General features: G+C 38.4%; 1 protein-coding gene across 1 annotated transcript; it reads left to right on the top strand.

The window, feature by feature from the left end:
- The first annotated feature begins 6,606 nt into the window (after nt 1–6,606).
- On the top strand, nt 6,607–17,122 carry LOC123962295 (probable polypeptide N-acetylgalactosaminyltransferase 8). The gene is made up of 11 exons (XM_046038336.1): nt 6,607–6,760; nt 7,161–7,506; nt 7,850–8,016; nt 9,557–9,743; nt 11,208–11,405; nt 12,816–12,930; nt 14,752–14,937; nt 15,578–15,715; nt 15,916–16,008; nt 16,152–16,322; nt 16,513–17,122. Exons 1-11 carry the CDS (start codon nt 6,607–6,609, stop codon nt 16,630–16,632), a joined length of 1,875 nt encoding a protein of 624 aa, XP_045894292.1. The 3' UTR covers nt 16,633–17,122.
- Nucleotides 17,123–20,953: the final 3,831 nt, after the last annotated feature.

Genomic DNA, 20,953 nt, shown 5'->3' with positions numbered 1-20,953 from the left:
AGGGTGAGGGGGTGCCTGGTCCCTGGCAGTGGCAGCAGCGTACCAGATGGTGATAGAGGTGGTGAGGATGGACTCAATGATGGCGGTGTAGAAGTGCACCATCATTGTCTTTGGCAGGCTGAACTTCTTCAGCTGCTGAAAGCAGAGCCGAAATCCGCAAACAGGATCCTGGCGTAGGTTCCTGGGGAGTCCAGGTGCTGGAGGATGTAGTGAAGGGCCATGTTAACTGCATCATCTACAGACCTGTTGGCTCTGTAGGCGAACTGTAGGGGGTCAAGGAGAGGGTTTGTGATGGATTTAAGGTGAGACAACACAAGGCACTCAAAAGACTTACCACAGAGGTCAGGGCGACGGGTGTGTAGTGATGGTGGAGGCTTTGAAGCAGGCTGCACATGGCATGTCTCCAGTGAGGTGTTAAAAATGTTCAGGTTTATAGCTGGTGATCTGTCTGAACCCCCTCCAGACAGAAGCAGAGTCGTTACTTGAGAAATGGTGTTGAAGTTTCTCTGAATACAGCCGTTTTTAACATCTTGCAACGCTAAACCTGTACTTTGGCTCCTTAAGCCTGGCTCGGTCTCTACTCCAAAACGCCTCTTCCTTTTCCAACCTTAGCGTCGAGCTTAGCAGTGAGCAAGGGTTTGTCAATGTTATAACTCACACTGGTGCATGATGGTACACAGCTGTCCTCACAGAAGCTGATGTAGGACGTCACAGCATCTGTAAAGTTATCTAGACTGTCGGTAGCAGTCCTGAAAACATTCCATTCCCAGTCAGTACAGTTGACATACACACCTATAACCTCACTGGTCCACTGCAAGTAAATCAAATTTAAAGAAATTATAGATTTTTGCCAACTAGTTTTTACTACAATTAGCATCTGTATTGTTGACTGTTGATAGAACATTTTAAGTATACAGCAGAGCTTTGATTTGCAGACTGAGCTACTGAACCTCAGTTTCATCTGAAAGTTCACCTGCTGAGAAAGGCTTCATTTACACCAGCACTGTGTGTGTAATGTGTTAGTTTTCCATTTCTGATCAATTTTGGTTATTTCATTTTATACTTAACCCTGTAAGACCCGTGGTTGTAAAATTACAAAATCACTTTTAGCTCTCCCAAAAGCACATCTGCAAATGTTTTTTTTTTTTAAAAAAGACCACATTTACAAAGCAAATGGCTCCTATTGTTTAGCCTCACAGTGCCATTAGATTATGAATTCTGGTCATAAGGCCATGAAATCATACGACCTGTGAACTTTCCTGGAAGTACATCTCTTTGGACTGGACTTCATTGGACTTAAACACTAAAGTGAGTAAAATCCCTGAAATATTTTTGTGATTGTTAGAATGTCTAGTTCATGTAAATACTATGTAATTGTGTAATGCATGCATAACATTTCAGCTTATGTCTTTGTTGTAATGTAAGAATAGTTGTCAAAAAAAGCATGTGCACCTTGCAAACATTGCCCTTCTTGAATGTTCCTATACACACACACACACACACACACTATAAATCCTTATAGAAATAAAATGTGATCATTTGATGATCAACTATTTCTAAATGTGTTATATTTTTAATTCTTTCAGTTCCAGTATTTGAAATTGTTAGTAAACAGTAGGGCTGACCCCGAATAGTCGAAGACGTGATGCTTCAATGGGCGGAGGCTGATTCGACTGTCAATCTCAGTTGAAGCTTCGCAGCGAAACAAGGATCATGCCATTTTGGTGATATGTGGGTGCTCACTGTCTGATTTTACATAGAACCCTCACAATAAGTTAATATACAGAGTCTTTCAAAATAAATATGAAAATAATGCTGTAAATAAAAATGTGAGAAGTAGTGCGTAAATAAATCCAGAATTGTAACCAAGAATAACTCATTTATTAATAATCAGTAACTGGAAAGAGGATGGTGAATACTACAAATAATCAAATTACATTGGAAGATAAGTTTAACAAACAAGTTACCCATTTTTAAACACTCCCAGTTATTACTGATCATTGGACCAAACAAAAAGCCAGAGTGGGCCTGGACCAGCTATGGAGAGGCATTCTAAGGGTGTGCTCCAGGGGTGCAACAACTTACCTACCGCATGTGCCCACTGCAATTGATTGTCACTGCAAACCGGTTCACTGCAAATCGTGTCACTACCAAATCGTGCCCCAGTGCCGTTAACGCTACAATAAAATACAAGCACAGTCCACTAGGGGAGTGCCGGTTGGAGGCACTACAGCCAGAGCGTACCAGCAACAATGGTTAAAATCCTAATTTCACAAAGGCAAAACAGCAGCTGACCACCTACAATTGAAAACATACATATTAAACAGATTTATAAAAGTAATTAACAATTACCTCAGGTATTTATCATACTCTACTTGTTGCTCCTTAAGCTTCTCATACCTTAACACAGGGTGCTCTGTGAGGAATACTACATCACGCCACTCCAGACAGGGAACCTTGGTCTCAGTCAAACTACATAACAGGCAGGCAGTAGACTGCTGCAAAACATACAACCTCAGTCACTGGGAAAAGACAATGAAAACATAAGACAAGGTTTTTACTCACTCACCTACCTAGACATCCCAGAGGGTTCATGTGGCAACAGATAGGCAGGGAAAAAGCAAAGAGGCAGCCATGATACTACAGCTGCTTTAAATATGCTCAGCTAATGAGGGAGTTTGATCTGGGTGGAGCTAATTTGATGCTCCAGAAGTGCGTTCAAGAGCAAGGCTAAAAACCTATAAGCCTGCATAGAAAACACACCCCACTACACAAAGAACCTTGGTGTTTGGTTTGATAGTAATTTAAATTTTGAGCAGCACACCACAAAGCTTGTTCAATCATGTTTTTATCAATTTAGAAATATAGCAAAAATTCGATCTATGTTAACTTTTAAGGACACCGAGACCATTTTACACGCCTTCATCTCATCACGCCTGGATTATTGCAACAGCCTTTTAACTTGTTTATCGCCAAAAATCTACTGATCGACTCCAGATTGTCCAGAACTCAGCTGCCAGGCTTTTAACCAGAACAAAGAAATATGACCACATTACTCCTATTTTAGCTTCATTACACTGGCTCCCAGTATGTTTTATAATTGACTTTAAAATTTTACTGATCACTTTTAAAGCTCTTCATGGCCTCTCGCCTTGTTATATTTCTGAACTTTTAGTCCCATACACACCAGCACGTACCTTGAGATCCTCGGGCAGAGGTCTGTTGTCTGTTCCAGAGTCTCGACTGAAAACTAAAGGGGACAGAGCGTTTGCTGTCAGGGCCCCGAGGCTCTGGAACAGCCTGCCTGAGGAAATCAGGTCGGCTGAGTCAGTGAACTCTTTTAAGTCCCTTCTTAAAACATACTTTTATAGGAGAGCCTTTCCCGATCTTATTTGACTTTATTTTATCCCTTTTATTTTATTCTATTTTATTTATTTTATATTTATCTTAAACGTGTATTTTAGTCTTTTCAATGTTTTCTTGCTTTTATCTTGTATTGTTTTTGTATTATTGTCTTTTGGGTATTATTGGGTCTTTACACTTGTTAAAGCGCTTTGTAACTTGTTTTTGAAAAGTGCTCTACAAATAAAGATTATTATTATTATTATTATTATTACTGCCTGTGACCTTAAGACTAAATCTTGTGGATTGAAATTGAATTTAGAGAATTTGAATTGAGAGAACTGAAAGTGAAAGCACAGAAAGACTTGAATTTTAGTGAGCTCAAATACAGTTTCAGTTTAGTTTCAAGTTTATTGGAATTCAGTTTCAAACTAATAAATTCAAATTCAAGTCGAGCAATTCAAATTCAGTTTTTTAATGCAATTATTCAAGTTGAGCAATTCAAATTCAGTTCTAAATGTTTTGAATTCAGCCCATACAACTTCAGTATAATTTGACTTTGAACTAAGGGTGTGCATTGTCTCATTTGTTCCTACTGGGTGGGGCAGATAAAAGACAGGTGTGTGACGGAAGAAACATAACGATATAGGTTACATTTAAATTGTTTATATTATTCTTGTTTTCGTTTAAAATGCTTGACAGTGTCCTTCCTAATATGTTATTGCAAACATATCAAATCATTTTTCTTAATTAAAAATATAATAAATTTAACTTTTAGAACATCAAACAGTTGATGCACATTTGCATTAGATCTGGGCTGCCTTTTTTATGTAGCTACATCTGCAACCTGTTTTCCTGGTCCACTGTAAAGACCCTATTATTTGGCTGCTAGTATCCTGGTGGTGCTGGTGCTGGTCATATAATTAGAATATCATCAAAAAGTTGATTTATTTCAGTAACTCCATTCAAAAAGTGAAACTTGTATAATGTATATATTCATTCCACACAGACTGATATATTTCACGTGTTCATTCCTTTTAATTTTGATGATTATAACTGACAACTAATGAAAACCCCAAAATCAGTATCTCAGAAAATTAGAATATTGTGAAAAGGTTCAATATTGAAGACACCTGGTGCCACACTCTAATCAGCTAATTAACTCAAAACACCTGCAAAGGCCTTTAAATGGTCTCTCAGTCTAGTTCTGTAGGCTACACAATCACGGGGAAGACTGCTGACTTGACAGCTGTCCAAAAGACGACCACTGACACCTTGCACAAGGAGGGCAAGACACAAAAGGTCATTGCTAAAGAGGCTGGCTGTTCAGAGCTCTGTGTCCAAGCACATTAATAGAGAGGCAAAGGGAAGGAAAAAAGTGTACAAGCAATAGGGATAACCGCACCCTGGAGAGGATTGTGAAACAAAACCCATTCAAAAATGTGGGGGAGATTCACAAAGAGTGGACTGCAGCTGGAGTCAGTGCTTCAAGAACCACCACGCACAGACGTATGCAAGACATGGGTTTCAGCTGTCGCATTCCTTGTGTCAAGCCACTCTTGAACAAGACACATCATCAGAAGCGTCTCGCCTGGGCTTAAGACAAAAAGGAGTGGACTGCTGCTGAGTATTCCAAGGTTATGTTCTCTGATGAAAGTAACTTTTGCATTTCCTTTGGAAATCAAGGTCCCAGAGTCTGGAGGAAGAGAGGAGAGGCACAGAATCCACGTTGCTTGAAGTCCAGTGTAAAGTTTCCACAGTCAGTGATGGTTTGGTGTTCCATGTTATCTGCTGGTGTTGGTCCACTGTGTTTTCTGAGGTCCAAGGTCAACGCAGCCGTCTACCAGGAAGTTTTAGAGCACTTCATGGTTCCTGCTGCTGACCAACTTTATGGAGATGCAGATTTCATTTTCCAACAGGACTTGGCACCTGCACACAGTGCCAAAGCTACCAGTACCTGGTTTGAGGACCATGGTATCCCTGTTCTTAATTGGCCAGCAAACTCGCCTGACCTTAACCCTATAGAAAATCTATGGGGTATTGTGAAGAGGAAGATGCGATATGCCAGATCCAACAATGCAGAAGAGCTGAAGGCCACTATCAGAGCAACCTGGGCGCTCATAACACCTGAGCAGTGCCACAGACTGATCTACTCCATGCCACCCCGCATTGCTGCAGTAATTCAGGCAAAAGGAGCCCCAACTAAGTATTGAGTGCTGTACATGCTCATGCTTTTCATGTTCATACTTTTCAGTTGGCCAACATTTCTAAAAATCCTTTTTTTGTATTGGTCTTAATTAATATTCAAATTTTCGGAGATACTGAATTTGGGAATATCATTAGTTGTCAGTTTTAATCATCACAATTAAATGAAATAAACATTTGAAATATATCAGTCTGTGTGTAATGAATGAATATAATATTCAAGTTTCACTTTTTGATTGGAATTACTGAAATAAATCTTTTTGATGAAGTTCTAATTATATTACCAGCACCTGTAAATAGGGCTAGGGTAGAATGGCTATTGAAACAAGTGTTTCAATCCGCCCGACTCCTGACTTTTAAACTTCACCAGCTTCTATGTAAACCTTTGACATTTAAAACTTCAGGATGTGTTAAAGTAGCATACTAACAAATCTGCCATGTGATTATGAAAATGGCACAATAAACACAACTTGTCATTCAAAATAAATGACCACTTGAGTGAATTTACTCTCCGTGATTGAAAACAGCTTCTTCCGTACAACTCCATGAAAGTGTGATGTATCCACCTGATTTTTGCTGTTCTGTTTTCTTGCACAATGCACGAATGAAAACAACACACAACCATTAAAAAGCTGATTATTCCAATTGGAATTAATATTGGTAGTCTATAGCCTACTATTATCTGAGATTATAATGAATAGCCTACACTACTGTTAGCCCTAATAAAACCTTAACCACAGTGGCTACACTGTATTATTGTAGCCTACTGACATTCTGCTTGTTATTTAATGTAAGAAAATTTACTAATATACTAATTGATACTGGTTTCTCCTTTAAAGTGTGGTAGTGCCTGAGGGTAAGGCAGTACCAGCTGATACACACGGCAACATGGGAATGGGGGATAGGCTACTGGCTGATTATTTCCAATCCAAAAACAGCAGCATTCCATTTTCCAACGGTCAGGTTAAACCTGTAAGTCCTGTAAAGCTAAACTAAGAGCGCTGCGTGTGATCTGAGGTTTTTATTCTCTTGCTGGGGGTGATTCGGTGTGTTACCAATATGAGAGCAGTGTGGTTAAAGCGGCCAGTCCTCTTACTCGGGGGGATTGGGGTCGTCCTCTGCATAGGCATATATCTAAAGAGTGGATATGATCAAAGGACCGACAAAGGACACAGGAGTTTGTATGACCTGGAGGAAAGCATCAGCAATCTCCGTGAGTTGAGACAAGCGTAAATATTTCTCTTATAGTGAATACAAGTTTATCTTGATCTTGATGGGTTTTTTCATCGAGTTTAGTCAGTCTGTCCTCCACTACAAATGATGAGGAAATTGAGAGAAAAATATGCACTTAACATTACAGTGACATTGTTTGAAAGTAAGTGGAATGATTCAGTAATATCAGATGAATGGCTTATAGTGGAATTTTACTTTATGTTTTGTTGTCGAGTATCAATAAAATATTATCTTTATGTAGAATCAATCATTCATCTCATGGAAAATGCCTGTGTGTGTGTTTGTATTTACATCAAGTCTATAATTTTCTGTATAAAGTTCTCATGTCTCTGGCTCATTTTGCTCTCTCCCTGTGATCCTTTTATCTCAAATTTGTCAAGACAATGTACTCAGAGTGTTTGAGCAAAAGCAGGATGCCATGCAGAAATTGCTCGAAGAGGACCGAGGTAGAAGGAGAGAAGCTGAAGAGGTCAAACAACCACCAGTCAAAGAGCAGCCACGGCAGGAAGTACAACCTGAAGCAAAGATCCAGGATCAAAAGGAGCCCCTCATAGAGAAAAAGTCTAAACTGTTCCCTGACTCCACCCTGTTCAAGGAGTGGGGGGAGAATCTGTCTGAGGATGACCAAAAAGAGGCACAGGCTTTGTTTGTGAAGTATGGATACAACGTTTTTCTCAGCGATCGCCTTCCTCTAGATCGAGCTCTTCCTGATACGAGAGATCCGAGGTACAGATTTCATTTCCCACAATGTAGAACCGGTTTGTCCACTTCATACACACAAAAACAACCTGTCCTCTGTACACTTAATTTGCATGTGGAAACAGACGTTTTTAAATGACCTGCCAACACAGGTGTAAAGTAAAAATATACATAAAACATAAAATTATTTTGAGGATTTATTTGTATACCAGTGTACATATATATAAATAAATAAATACTATCTGTATATTAATAAGTAGAGTAAATTTTTTGCTGATTATATCCTTCAGCTTTCTGTTCACATGGCTTGTCTTTAGATAAAGCCTTTAAACAGCAGACATTAATTAAAAATCCTTCTGTTTCTGAATAGGTGTGTGAAAAAGAGTTACCCAAAGGACCTGCCAAGTCTCGGAGTGGTGCTGATCTACCTGAATGAGGCCTTGTCTATCCTCAAAAGAGCCCTGCGTAGCATCATAGACCGCACCCCTAAAAACCTGCTGATGGAGATAATAATGGTGGATGACAATAGCTCTAATGGTTTGTTGGTTACAAATGAATCTGATTGTGCAAACAAACGTAACACAAAAGAGCTCACATAGTATTTACAGGCTACACAGATTACTGGGAGGCAAAGTGGGCTGATAATAATAGCCTGATAAGAAGAGGGGCTGATAATGTTTCAGGACATGTTTCATTGTGCAGATACCACTGCTGTCCATATTCCTACACCAGGTGTTTGTTCAAATAAAGGCAAACCACTACAGTCACAATAGTTTGATTGAATAAACCCTCTGTCTGAGATGTACCGTACAGTTCTAGTGACGCAGCAGGTACTGTAGTTTGCCATCAGATTTTGTTCTTTCAAATTGATTAAAATCTGACACCATATAAAGCATAACCTACTTAAAACTACTAGCCTACTACTACTACTACTACTACTTGAAACCTTGTTTTCAGCATATTTTATTAGATTTTTTTATCCTAGGGTGGACACTGTTAAACTGTAATCTATGGTGTTAAATGCATTTCAGATGTTATTTTGTGATTGTATTTTTTTATGTATCTGCTTCAAGCACTCTTGTAAAGACTGCATTCGTTACATCAACTTGCAGTTTTAAAGCAATACATTTTTGAAAATAATCTTCCCCGCTTTCTTGCTAAGAGTTAGGATGAGAAGACTGATTATGATGATGTCTGACAACTTCATGGTAACGAGGATATTAAAGCTGAATGTACTGTATTTTTTAAGTGAGTTTTAGAGTTGCTAGCAGGCAGATTTTAGGCCCTTTGTACTTGGAAACTATGAACAGAAAAGCCTCAGAATTGTGCACCAGAGCAATGTTTTGATTACAAGATTAAGAGAACTATTTACATAACACGTTTATTATTAAAGACACATTTTACTCTGATGATACTCGTACTCTTAAAAAGTACTTTATCTGTACCAGATACTCGTTTCAGCCTTTATATACAGTCTATGGTTTAAGCTGAGTACTAGCTCAACACTACTAGCTAAGGTGCTGGCGGTAGTCTTATATCAACGAGACACAGATTAGAGTGATAATGATCATCTCATCTAACTCTCAGCAAAAAAGTGAATGTGTATATTTCATAGCATGTGTTAAACTATTGGTTAAAGTGCACATAATCCCCTCTAAATAGTGGTGTTGTGGCACTAGATTGCGACATACTAAATTATGTTTCTCATTATTCTGTCCCCTAACTTACATCTATGGGTGAATAAAACATTAGAAACACCTTTCAGCATAATAACGTCAGTAACTACAACTTTAAATCAGACACAGTCACAACGTAAACTTAACATTAAACATTTCACAAGAGTAGTATTTATCACAGGGCTATTGTATTGAAATGTATACTGTGAGGCTGTCTATGATCAGAACTGTGGCCCCTACTGAAAATTCAACTGTCTCTGTGTCTGCTTTGCATTCTGGGTCATCAGTGTAGAAACTGGACTCACGGCTTCGTCTAGACTTGCTACAGTAAAACCTATACCTGTCAAGCCTGTCTCTCTCCAAATCTCAAAATAAACGCCCACATTCTCCTTTCCATACAGAAGACCTAAAGGGGGACCTTGACATTTACGTGAAGTCCCTTGAGGAGCAGAATCCAAGTCTCCGTATTGTAAGAGTGAGGCACAATGAGCAACAGGGCCTTGCTTTCGCTAGGGCTTCTGGGTGGAGGGCTTCTACCGCTGATGTGGTGGCCATCCTGGACGCACACATCGAAGTCCATGACATGTGGTAAGAATGTGGCAAAAACAAATCCTTTTCACACCTTATGTGCAATATTTGAGGATACAGTCAGTAGAAGTCTTACATAACGTTATATATTAGTTGCAGTCGCTCTAACTCGTGTCTGTTATATCTGTTATATTGAAATTCGCTTAAAATCTTCAAGCCTACCACTTACCACCACTGTAATCACAATGTTTAGTATTTCTACACAGTTCTACTTAAGTACAAACTCTGGATTCTGACTCTGGTGAGGTGATGCCCCACATTTTAGCCTTTACAAGTATAGCTCTGCTGAGAGTAATGTGCTGTTTCAGGAATGCCCTGTTTACACATGTCAGGGCTCAACCTTAAACTTTTTTGCAACTGGCCCAACTGGGCCAGTGGGTTTGAAACTTACTGGCCCGAAGACAATTTTTAATGGCCCTCCCTCCAAAAGTTATTTATCAGTGTTACAACAAAACCAAAGACTTATAAATTATGTTATTCTGATAACATATTTAATCTGTCATTAAATACACCCTGGATATAAAAAAAACTAAACTGTAAGCACAGTTAAAATTGTAAAAAAAAAAAAAAAAAAAATAAGAAGGCTAACAAAACAATTTACTTTTAAAACAAAACATACATGCTGACAGCCATTTAATAAAAAAAATGAACACAGAGCAGCGGACACCAGTCGGCTCTCTCCTGATTGACAGGCCGCCATGGTAGCGACATGTCAATCACAAGGTAGTCCCGCCCAAAAGCATACACTGCATTATCGTCTATTTAATAGGACCAACATTTACTAAATGAACATCATGCTATGTTGAAGAATACTTGAAACTAACGACTGAGACCATAAACTCATTTAAAAGTGTTTTCTGAGGTAATAAATCAGCTGAGAAGCAGCAACATTTTACCATTATTTCTAATGGAACTCGCCCCCTGCTGGCCGTTTGAGAGAATGCAGGTTTAAGTTCAGTCTGCATTGTTTCACTTTCGACCCAGATGTTGCCGCATGATTGAGATTAGAGAAATAACATTTGACAGCCACTCGTCGCGTAACTACAGCTCTGGATTGGACAACGGTGTGTGCCAAGAGCTGCAAAACAACTGCAGGATGTTGAGTTTCTAATAATTATTTTTTTTTAATAATTATGTTTTGCAGTGAGTTGCTCAACTGTCCCGACGTTACTTTTTACTGGCCCCGGGCCATCGGGCCACCGTTGTTGTCGAGCCCTGCATGTACTTTACAGTACAACCACAGTCTGATCTACTGAATACTGAGCAGCTCCCCGCCTCCACAATAGCACTGATAGTCATGATTAGTCATAGAAATATCGAACCAGCAGTCTCACCGATAAAGGACCACGAGTAAAGGACAATGACCCATTGTGAATGACACGTAACAAACTGTGTGGAGCCTTAAATTAAGGATGTTTTCTGCAGTGATGTGTAAACGGCCTCTCCTCCATTTCCTTTGCACAGGGCTGAACCCCTGCTGACACAGATCAAAGCTGACCGAACAGTGGTGGTGTCCCCTGTGTTTGACAGAGTCAACTTTGATGACCTCACGGTTACTCCATATCTTCCAGCATCACACGCCTTTGACTGGGCTTTATGGTGCATGTATGAGAGTTTTACGCCCGAGTACTACAAACTCAATGACGGCTCATTGCCTGGAAAGTAAGTGAAAGTGAAATCAATCATGTCTCGTTCTGATTTGCATATATGTCTAACAAATATAAGGCTATGGTCGTTGTAATTGTATGTTGGGTGAGGCATTCTTAATTATCATTAGTTATATTATATATTGTTATATTGATGCTGATGTACTATGTACAGTATGTTTTAAATTATACAGTAGGCAAGGCAAGGCACGTTTATTTGTAAAGCACATTTCAACAACAAGGCAATTCAAAACATAAAAGCAACATAGGGTAATTGAAAAAAAACACAAAATAATTTTTAAAAGGGTAAAATTAATTTTAAAGAGTTAAATTGGAAATAAAAACAGGGTGAAACAGGACAGTAAAAGTCGCAGTGCAGTGTACGATATTGATCCACAGCCTTACATTTGATTTAATTAAAGGCAGTGGTAGAAAAGTCTTGATTTAATAAAACTGACAGTTTCAGCAGACCTGTAGTTTTCTGGGAGCATAACAACTGAACACTGCTTCTCCATGTTTAGTTTTGACTTCGGGACAGAAAGCAGACCTGTCCCAGACAACCTGAGAGGTCTGGATGGTTCGTAACGAATCAGAAGATCAGAAATGTATTTTGACCCTAAATCATTTAGTGCTTTATAAACAAAAAGCAGTATTTTGAAATCAATTCTTTGACAGACAGGAAGCCAGTGTAAAGACCTCAGAACTGGACTGATGTGATCCACTTTTTTGGTCTTAGTGAGGACTCGAGCAGCAGCGTTCTGAATCAGCTGCAGCTGTCTGATGGATTACTTAGGGAGCCCTGTAAGGACACTGTTACAGTAGTCGAGTCGACTGAAGATAAATGCATGGATAAGTTTTTCCAGGTCTTGCTGAGACATAAGTTCTTTAATTTTCTGCAGGTGATAATAGGCTGACTTTGTAATTGTCTTAATGTGGCTGCTTAAATTCCCTGATTACACCAAGATTTCTAGCTTGGTTTGTGGTTCTTAATATTACCGATTGAACCCAAGCACTGACTTTCAATTGTTCTTCCTTGGCTCCAAAAACAGTAACTTCAGTTCTATCTTTGTTTAATTGAAGAAAATTCTGGCACATCCAATTGTTAATTTGTTCAATATAGTTACTCATCGCTTTTATGGGATCATAGTCCCCTGCAGTTTTCAGGGCCTGTGGGAAGAAACCTGAGAGAAGAGACATGTTGACAATTTGTAGTATATCTGAGACCATGCATTTAGACACATTTTTGAATAAACCTGTTGGCAGAATATCAAGGCAGCAGGAGGAGGATTTCAGATGTTGTATTATGTCCTCCAGGTTTTTGTGGTTAATAGAATCAAATTGTGTCATGCTATTTGAATTGTTTTTAAGTGGACAAAGGGACAACACATATCCAGTACTTAACTCAGACAGTTCCACTTCCTTTTAGGAGTCCGTCCGTCATGGGTATCCTCGTTGCTGACAGGAAGTTTCTAGGAGAAATTGGAGTCCTCGATGAAGGAATGAAAGTGTACGGCGGAGAAAATGTTGAGCTGGGAATTCGGGTGAGTAAACTGCACCCATCAAGCATCAAATCCTACACCCGATGATGCATGCAGTCCCAGGGTGACTTTGCAGTACAGATCCTGTTTCAGTACATTTACCCGTCTCACTCTGGAACCTGTTAAACAGCTGAACAATGTTTGTCATCTGATAAGTCTGGAAACCCATGGATTACTCAAATGGTTTTGTCACCTGTGCCGGTAGTGGCATGTTGCCTAAAGCACACACTGTAAAATAACAAAAACAAAGTATAAATGCTAAATCTAGGGCTGCAACCTTCAATGTGGAAAAATAAGGGACAACTTACCAGCGGCTTCATGCAGAGGGGACACAAATCAAGCAAGTGATCTGGAGGTCCTCCCTCATTCAGATTCAGATAGTAATCGCACCAGTAGCGGTTCTTGACCAATTTTATTAAGGGGGTCAGGCTGGGGCCAGTTGTTTTGTCAGAGGGCCACATTCAATCTGGGACAAAAGAGACAATGTTGAAGCTTTCAAAATGTCTTGTTTAGTATATAATGTAAAATTTTAGGATGTTTCAGTAACTTACAGTTATTTGTTTCAGTAACAGGATCTTTTCAGTAACTTAGTTTTAATAGTTTTATTAAATTGCACAAAAAAACATTTCTGTTAACTTTAGCTCAAGTGACAGTACATTCCTTGATGCAACACTTCTTTGTAAGGCTTAATGAACAGTTGAAGCTCTACTGTACTAGACATTCTCTTGATTCCAGTTTGTATGTTGTATCCCACTATAACTTTTGCTAGGAAACAACAAACGTCTCCATATTCACATCTGTTATTAGTCCTGATGTGAAGTATACGCAAAATGAAATACTTAGGCCATTATCTGTGCATAATAAAGGGGGGATACGTTTTATGGCAGGTTGAAAATACAGTCTGAAATAATATTTATCCCATTATAACTTTTGCTAGGAAAATAGAAACTTCTCCATATTCACCAGGCAACTTGCCTTGCCTGTCATTCTACGTGTCATTCCCTTCCGCAAATTCTAATTTAGTAGGCCTACTTCTCCACCGTGTCTCACAAGTCACAAAACGTTTTTGGTTTTACGGACTTAACAGCCTTATTTCCCCTGAACACACACATGCCACTCACTCACCACCTCCTCAAGGTGCAGGATGATCTGAAGTCTGTTTCTTCATTATATGAATTGTGGACATTTATTTTTTTATATGAATTCTATAGTTGAATGGTTCTTTGTTGCTTTAATGGAAATGTAAGATTTATGTGTTTGTGTACTAACCATATGGTTGACTATTATTTGTTTGAACACAACCAGCTTTATTTGGAGTAATTAAATTAGTGTTTGGTGTTTCTAGAGATCTGGGCTATCTAATATCCTACTAAGTGAACGTATTTAAGGTTATGATTAGGGTTATTCACTTATCGGGTGCCCAGCCTATTTTGGTAAACCTCTGCTGCAGCGTGCTGTATTGATTCAGTAAGGGACAATTCCATATTATACGGGATTGTGGCAACCCTAGCTAAATAATCATTCCATCCTGCCTAATTCAATGTTATTTTCACACAATGTAGAAGTATAACTTACATATTTGCACAATGAAACAAAAAGGGAGTAGTTAACATTTTGGTTTTGTTTATAGTCAGACACAGTAAAAAAAAAATCTGTAAAATCAGAGCTATCTGAATAAGCCCCCTGTTAGCATTAGCTGCAAGAGCTGTTTGAAAGACCATTTTTATTAAGAATTTTAAAAAATGGCTTTCATAGGAGATTTTTATAATAATTTTTAATTTTTAATAATAATAATGTTAAAAGTGTGCCTTTTTGCTCATGTAGGTGTGGACGTGTGGAGGCAGTATTGAAGTAGTTCCATGCTCCAAGATCGCCCACATCGAGAGAGCCCACAAGCCCTACATGCTGGACCTGAGCCCGGCCATGAAGAGAAACGCCCTGAGGGTAGCAGAAATCTGGATGGATGAATACAAACACAACATCAACTTGGCTTGGAACTTGCCATTCGAGGTATTCAACATATAATCAAGAACACAGGATGCAAGATGAACATTCAAGGTTTCACAAATAAAAGCTGTTACAGTAGGAGTAGATATTTAGTTATGAGTCCATTTACTGTCTCTTAGCTCTTAAACTAAAGTGGAGTAATTTGAATATCTTACATCAGGGTTTTTTAAAGTCTGAGACTGCGGGCCTCCCCTCTGCAGAGCTTGGGAAGAGGCAGCCCAGAGCCCTCTTAGTTTACTTGCTTAGTTTTCCTCAATTCCTGGATACCATGATTATGTTATTTGATCCCATAGACATTCAAAATTTGAGGCAAGATAGCCTAATATTGCTGTTTGACATAACGTCACCGTACACCAATACATTTTAAAAAGTTCTGTCCTAAGGCATGTATTAGTTTATGACTCTGATAAAGTGGGGAAAAAACGTTCCCCAAATAAACTATATCTCTGAAAACTTTCTTTAACCAAATCAGGCTATTCTATGTGATCTCTTTTTGATAACTAATGTAATATTGTTTCACGCCCGTTCACTGAGCCTCACCTGAAACAGTTTGGAACCCCTCTGGGGAGGCCCATCTCACACTTAGAAAACCTCTGTCTTACATTATCACAGGTAAATCATGCCATGTTCTTTGCCTCTGCAGAATCACGGAATTGACATAGGTGATATCTCTGAGAGGAAAAAACTCAGGGAAAGGTTGAACTGTAAACCTTTCAAATGGTACCTGGAAAATGTCTATCCCAAGTTGGACCCCTGGGACAACCTACTTGCCTATGGAGGAGTAAGTTTTATCTAGTGCTTTATGTGTGTGGTAGAGGAAGTACCGCAGGGTGTGTGCAACATGCATTACCATATTTTATTGGGTGTTTTAATGACTCATAATGATGATGATAATAATAATAATAATGACTTTAATGACCTGCCCTAGTGACTGATACTGTTCCACTAGGTTTGACACAGTGATTTATCTTTCACTTACAGATGAAGAATCTCAATGCTAACATGTGCATAGACCAAGGCCCAGTGCCAGGTCACACACCCATCGCTTACAATTGTTACTACTATGGACCTCAAGTAAGTAAAGCAGCTAAATGCAGTTATAAATGAATGATTATAGTCTCTGAAAAGTTACCAGCCGTAATCAGAAATATAGTCTGTTTGTCATTGTAGGCTTGTTTCACTGGCCAATCTGCTTGCTGAACTTTTATTATTTTTAGATGACTTATTACCGCGCAACTGGAGAACTCTACATCGGCGGCATCAAGTCCCACAAGTACAATGACAACCGGTGTTTGACTGACGTCGGCAAAAAAGAAACTGAGCCTGGCCTTTACAACTGCAAAGAGGCTATGCAGAAAGGAATGGGGATTTACTGGGACTTCACTCAGGTACGATAAACTATCATGAAAACAAGTACATGAAAGTCTGGGAAGAGATGTGGCTGGTCAGTAAAGGTCAGTGGGTCTCACCCTTAAATTATGGGGTGATTTGTAGCTTAAAAATATTGACTGTGGATGTCTTCATATTATATGATAGAATACTGTGCATCAGCATTCTTGACACTTATGTCTTTTTTAGGGCAAAGAACTGAAGAACAAAGAGACGAAAAGATGTCTGGAGATTAAAAACAGCAAACTTATAATACAAGAATGCTCTGGCCAAAGATGGGAAATCCAAAACATAATCAAACCCTTTTGAGTGTGTGTGCATGTGCGAACAACAAGAAGTTCTCTCCTCATCAGCAGATCACAACACCTGGATGTGTAAAATGTAGGGGTGTGACGAGATCTCATGAGATTAAAACAGGATGAGATTTCTCGTCTGGTTAAAAGCTGAATTGCGAGAGACTGCTGCTTTTTCACAGCTCCAGTTCTGGAAGTAATATGTGCTGTGCCATCTCAGGCTCTTATTTTTTAATTTACATAATCAACTTGCATATTTGTGTTTCGTCAGATAGATAGATAGATAGATAGATAGATAGATAGAGACTTTATTGTCATTGCACATAAAATACAACGAGATGCAGTTCAGAGCCAACCATTGAACTTAGCAGCTTCTATAAATAAATAAATACGCCATAAAAGGATTGCAAAAAATAATAAAATGAAGCAATAAAATGTTACAATAAGAGTGTTTGGAAAGTGGGAATATTGACTAGTTTACTTATATACATGGCTGAATATGTTCATTTACAATTAATACTGTCACAACATATTCTGTTAAGAAAAAGGTATGAAAACTACATAATTTCACAATTTGAGGGTATTACAGGTCACTTCTACTTATAACAATAGTTGAATTCACAATTTTATTTTCATTTTTTAAATTATATTAGAATATTATACAAGTAACAGGGTTGACAACAGTTACCGTATTGGTTATACTGCTTGATTAAGTTACAGTCATAGGTGTAATGGAGTGTTGATGGGACATTCATGAACTTTTATTTCAACATAACTAATTAGAGTATTTTGGAGACAGATTTGTTGAGCATAAAAGATGATACAACTTTATGATGATACTCTGTGGCGGTTTTGGGGGGGAGCCAACAGGGGCCAATGCACACACAGACCTTGGACCCCCCTAAGTCAGCCAGATGATTAGCGGACATTTACGACAACTACACTCATTAGTGTAATTGCGTGGTGCAATAAAAACTTAGCCAGTAAAAAGCCACTACTTCACCAACACACCTGTTTAATAGCCTTCCACCGCAGCTGTGTTTTGGTTTCGTTAGTTCGGCTAATCGCTTATTGTTAAAACAAACTAAAGTGAAAGCTGTCTGTCTTTAGTAACTTTTTAGCTTAGTTTGCCAGTACATTAAAATATGGCACATTATAGGCTACTCAGCTGGTGGCGGGACTGAGTTGTCCATTCTTTCTAAACTTCACTCAGTATGTTGATGTCAGGAATATGATTTATTTTACAGACATGTTAGATTTGTTTCCAGTGAAATAGGCCTATTAGTGACTTTGTTGTTGTAAATCCTGTTGCTTCTCTAGAAACAACATGTAGTTAATAAAAATGTTGCATTATTTTTTTAAATAATATATTCAATTATTTAGTAATAAATAGGAGTGATAAGAGCATTGATAAAGAACTGAACCAATAAGGATTACCAATACAAGTGTGTCAATAAAATCCTAATGATCCCAACTCGTGAGAAAATGTCCGGCCCATCTCTGTGTCCTGGTTTTAAAATCCGGCCCAATCGAATCTGTAATTGAATAGCCCTGGTCTACAGTGATCATAGTAATATATCTTCCTTGCGACAAAATGTACATTAAACTGAATGCAGCATTGTAGACAATATTTTCTCCTTGTAATCCATGTTTCCATTGCATGGATAGGCTTTGGATATTGCTGTCCACCTTCTTAAAGGGTAAATTATTATCATCATTAACAATTTAATAATGCATTGCATTTAAACAACACTTTTTTGGACTAATAACAGGTGAATACGGTGGCGTTTCTTGTTTCCTAACAAAAGTTATAGTGGGATACAAAATACAAACTGGGATCCAGAGAATGTCTAGTACACTAGAGCTTAAACTGTCCATTAAGCCTTACAAAGAAGTGTTGCATCAAAGAATGTACTGTAACTTGAGTTAAAGTTAACAGGAATGGGGTTTTCTGTATAATGTTATTTAATAAAACTATAACTAAGTTAATGAAAATATCCTGTTACTGAAACAAATAACTGTAAGTTTGTGAAACATACTAAAACATTACATTATATATTAAACAAGACATTTTGAAAGCTTGAACATTGTCTTTGTCTCTTTTGTCCCGGATTGAATGTGCCCCTCTGACAAAACAACTGGCCCCGACCTGGCCCCCTTAAAAAAATTGGTAAAGAACCGCTACTGATACTACAGATGTAACTGTGAATCAGTTGTTTAATTCAAACATATTAAAATTACATTGCAAAAAAATGTGAAAAATGAAAAAAAAAAAAAAGTTTGGCCTGTGGGTACATAAAAATATACTTTTCTTAGCCGAGAAGGGTTGAATTGAGGGTAACTGGACTTGGCTGAAGAAGCTTGAAGATTTTTCACCTCTCATCCATCTCTATTCTGGTAATATCCTCCTTCACTCCTCTTTCAAACCATCTCTCTTCCCTATCCAAATACAGCAATGAAATCACAATGCTGTTGCATTTTTCCTCCTTGTCTTTACATCTTGTGTGAAAGATGAGGATATCAATAACAACAATATGGCTTTTTTGGAGTGTGGCATACTCATTAAAGAGGGCAGGAACCTCCACATTGGAGTATACGGGAAACCCACACACACAGACCTTACTTATCGGACAAACTCCACATCCCTGTGTTTTTCAAACCCAGCAACACACTAAGATAGAAATTGGTCCACCTGAAAGACCCCACCCCCAAACACAAGAAAAGCAACATAGTGTATGCTGTCCAATGCAGTGAGGAATGCACAGATTTGTGTTTTGGGGAAACCAAACAACCATCAATCAAACGCATGATCATGGCTCAACACATGAAGGATAACTCCTCAGTTCAAGACTCAGCAATTTACCTAAACCTGGAGGAAAAAGGGCCACTTTTGAAGACAATAACTACATATTTTGGATAGAGGGGGCAGATAGCCTGAAAGAGTGAAGGAGGCTATCTATTTCAAAGTAGAGAAACCATCTGTCAAGAAAGGAGGATGTCTACCAAAGTTATCCCCTACATATGATGTTGTCCTTCCTCTCTTTGCCAGGAGATTGTTTGAGTGAAAATTCCAAAGAAAGTTGTTTACCCTTGGCCTCAGTCCAATTGCCCTTGATTAACGCTTCTTGGGTAAGAAAAGTATATTTTCATATACAGTGTGATGGAAATTATATGTTAGACTCAATGATGTGATAAATTCCAGGACAACACACAAAAGCATGTACCTTCCTGTCAACCCTACCAACATTATGTAACTCCAAAAAAAATCCATTAAAGGAGGTGATAATTACTTGTCTTTTATCATAAACTTCATAAAAAGGCAAGTGAACAGTCCATTAGCTCTGAAGGGGTGTTTTCATTAAAAGTAACAGGGTTGACAACAACATGGGGACCCGACTAAATTGTTGTTTTTTGCAATATTTTACACATATTAAGAATAAAACCTGTTCATGAGTACTGAAACAAAATTTGAGGCTTTATATAGGTTTAAGTTTTTGTATGATAGTTTGACTTTTTTGGCCTAGTAGAAATAGAAAAATCATACCGAGGGACAGGCCATTTTCAAAATGTCTGCAAGATGCTTTGTACAAAAATGTGATTAAAATCCTTTAAAAACAAAAGAAACAGAAATTAATCTCCTCTTATATTATGAGAAAAATGAATACCAGTGAATACCTTTTTCAAGGACTTCCAACCTGACGATAGTTTTACGTGTTTGCTCTTGAATTGAATCCTTCCCATAGTTTTTATATTGTTAACAGGGGCGTAGGAGCGACTTTGAACCTGGGAGGGACGCTGAAATGCTAGGGGGCTTCAGGGGCATATTTTATAAATAAAGCACTTAAATGCTCATTTCTAATGACTTTTGAAAACAGAATGTACTTATTAGTGTGGGTGAAAGAGGGTATTTGCAGTGACAGAAGATGGAAAATAGACCGGAGAGGGGAGATTATGAAGACTCAAGTGCACAGTCAGAGACGGAGTATATTATAACTAGAACAAAACAGACTAAATACCATAAAAACCATGGAACAGCTGCTAGTTAGTGTAGCTAGCCAGTACAAATGTATTTATTTATCCTAATGTTACACTTGTGAGCTGTTTGTAATATTACCTGTGTCTCACCTGGCCCTGGCTCTCCCTGCAACAAATGTTTATGAACACAGAACTGTCTTCAATGCAAACTCCAATGACATGCCATTGGCCTAAGAAAGTCTTTTTACTACGTGAGTTTTAGAATATACTATGTCTATTAGCTATCCATACAACTTACAAGCTCATCATCCTCAGTTTTTTCTACTCCTACTCCCATGACCTCTATCCTCTTCCTCTTAAAA

The sequence above is a fragment of the Micropterus dolomieu genome, linkage group LG22 (assembly GCF_021292245.1).
Source record: "Micropterus dolomieu isolate WLL.071019.BEF.003 ecotype Adirondacks linkage group LG22, ASM2129224v1, whole genome shotgun sequence".
Classification (NCBI taxonomy): domain Eukaryota; kingdom Metazoa; phylum Chordata; class Actinopteri; order Centrarchiformes; family Centrarchidae; genus Micropterus; species Micropterus dolomieu.
The sequence above is the reverse complement of the archived record's forward strand: the minus strand, read 5'-3'. Positions and strand labels throughout refer to the sequence as shown.

Bases quoted from the DNA above. Each gene is read 5' to 3' on its own strand.
- LOC123962295 (XM_046038336.1), top strand. From the start codon at position 6,607: ATGAGAGCAGTGTGGTTAAAGCGGCCAGTCCTCTTACTCGGGGGGATT. The intron at 9,744-11,207 runs GTAAGAATGTGG...TCCTTTGCACAG, and splicing joins ATCGAAGTCCATGACATGTG to GGCTGAACCCCTGCTGACAC. The intron at 16,323-16,512 runs GTACGATAAACT...TGTCTTTTTTAG, and splicing joins TTTACTGGGACTTCACTCAG to GGCAAAGAACTGAAGAACAA.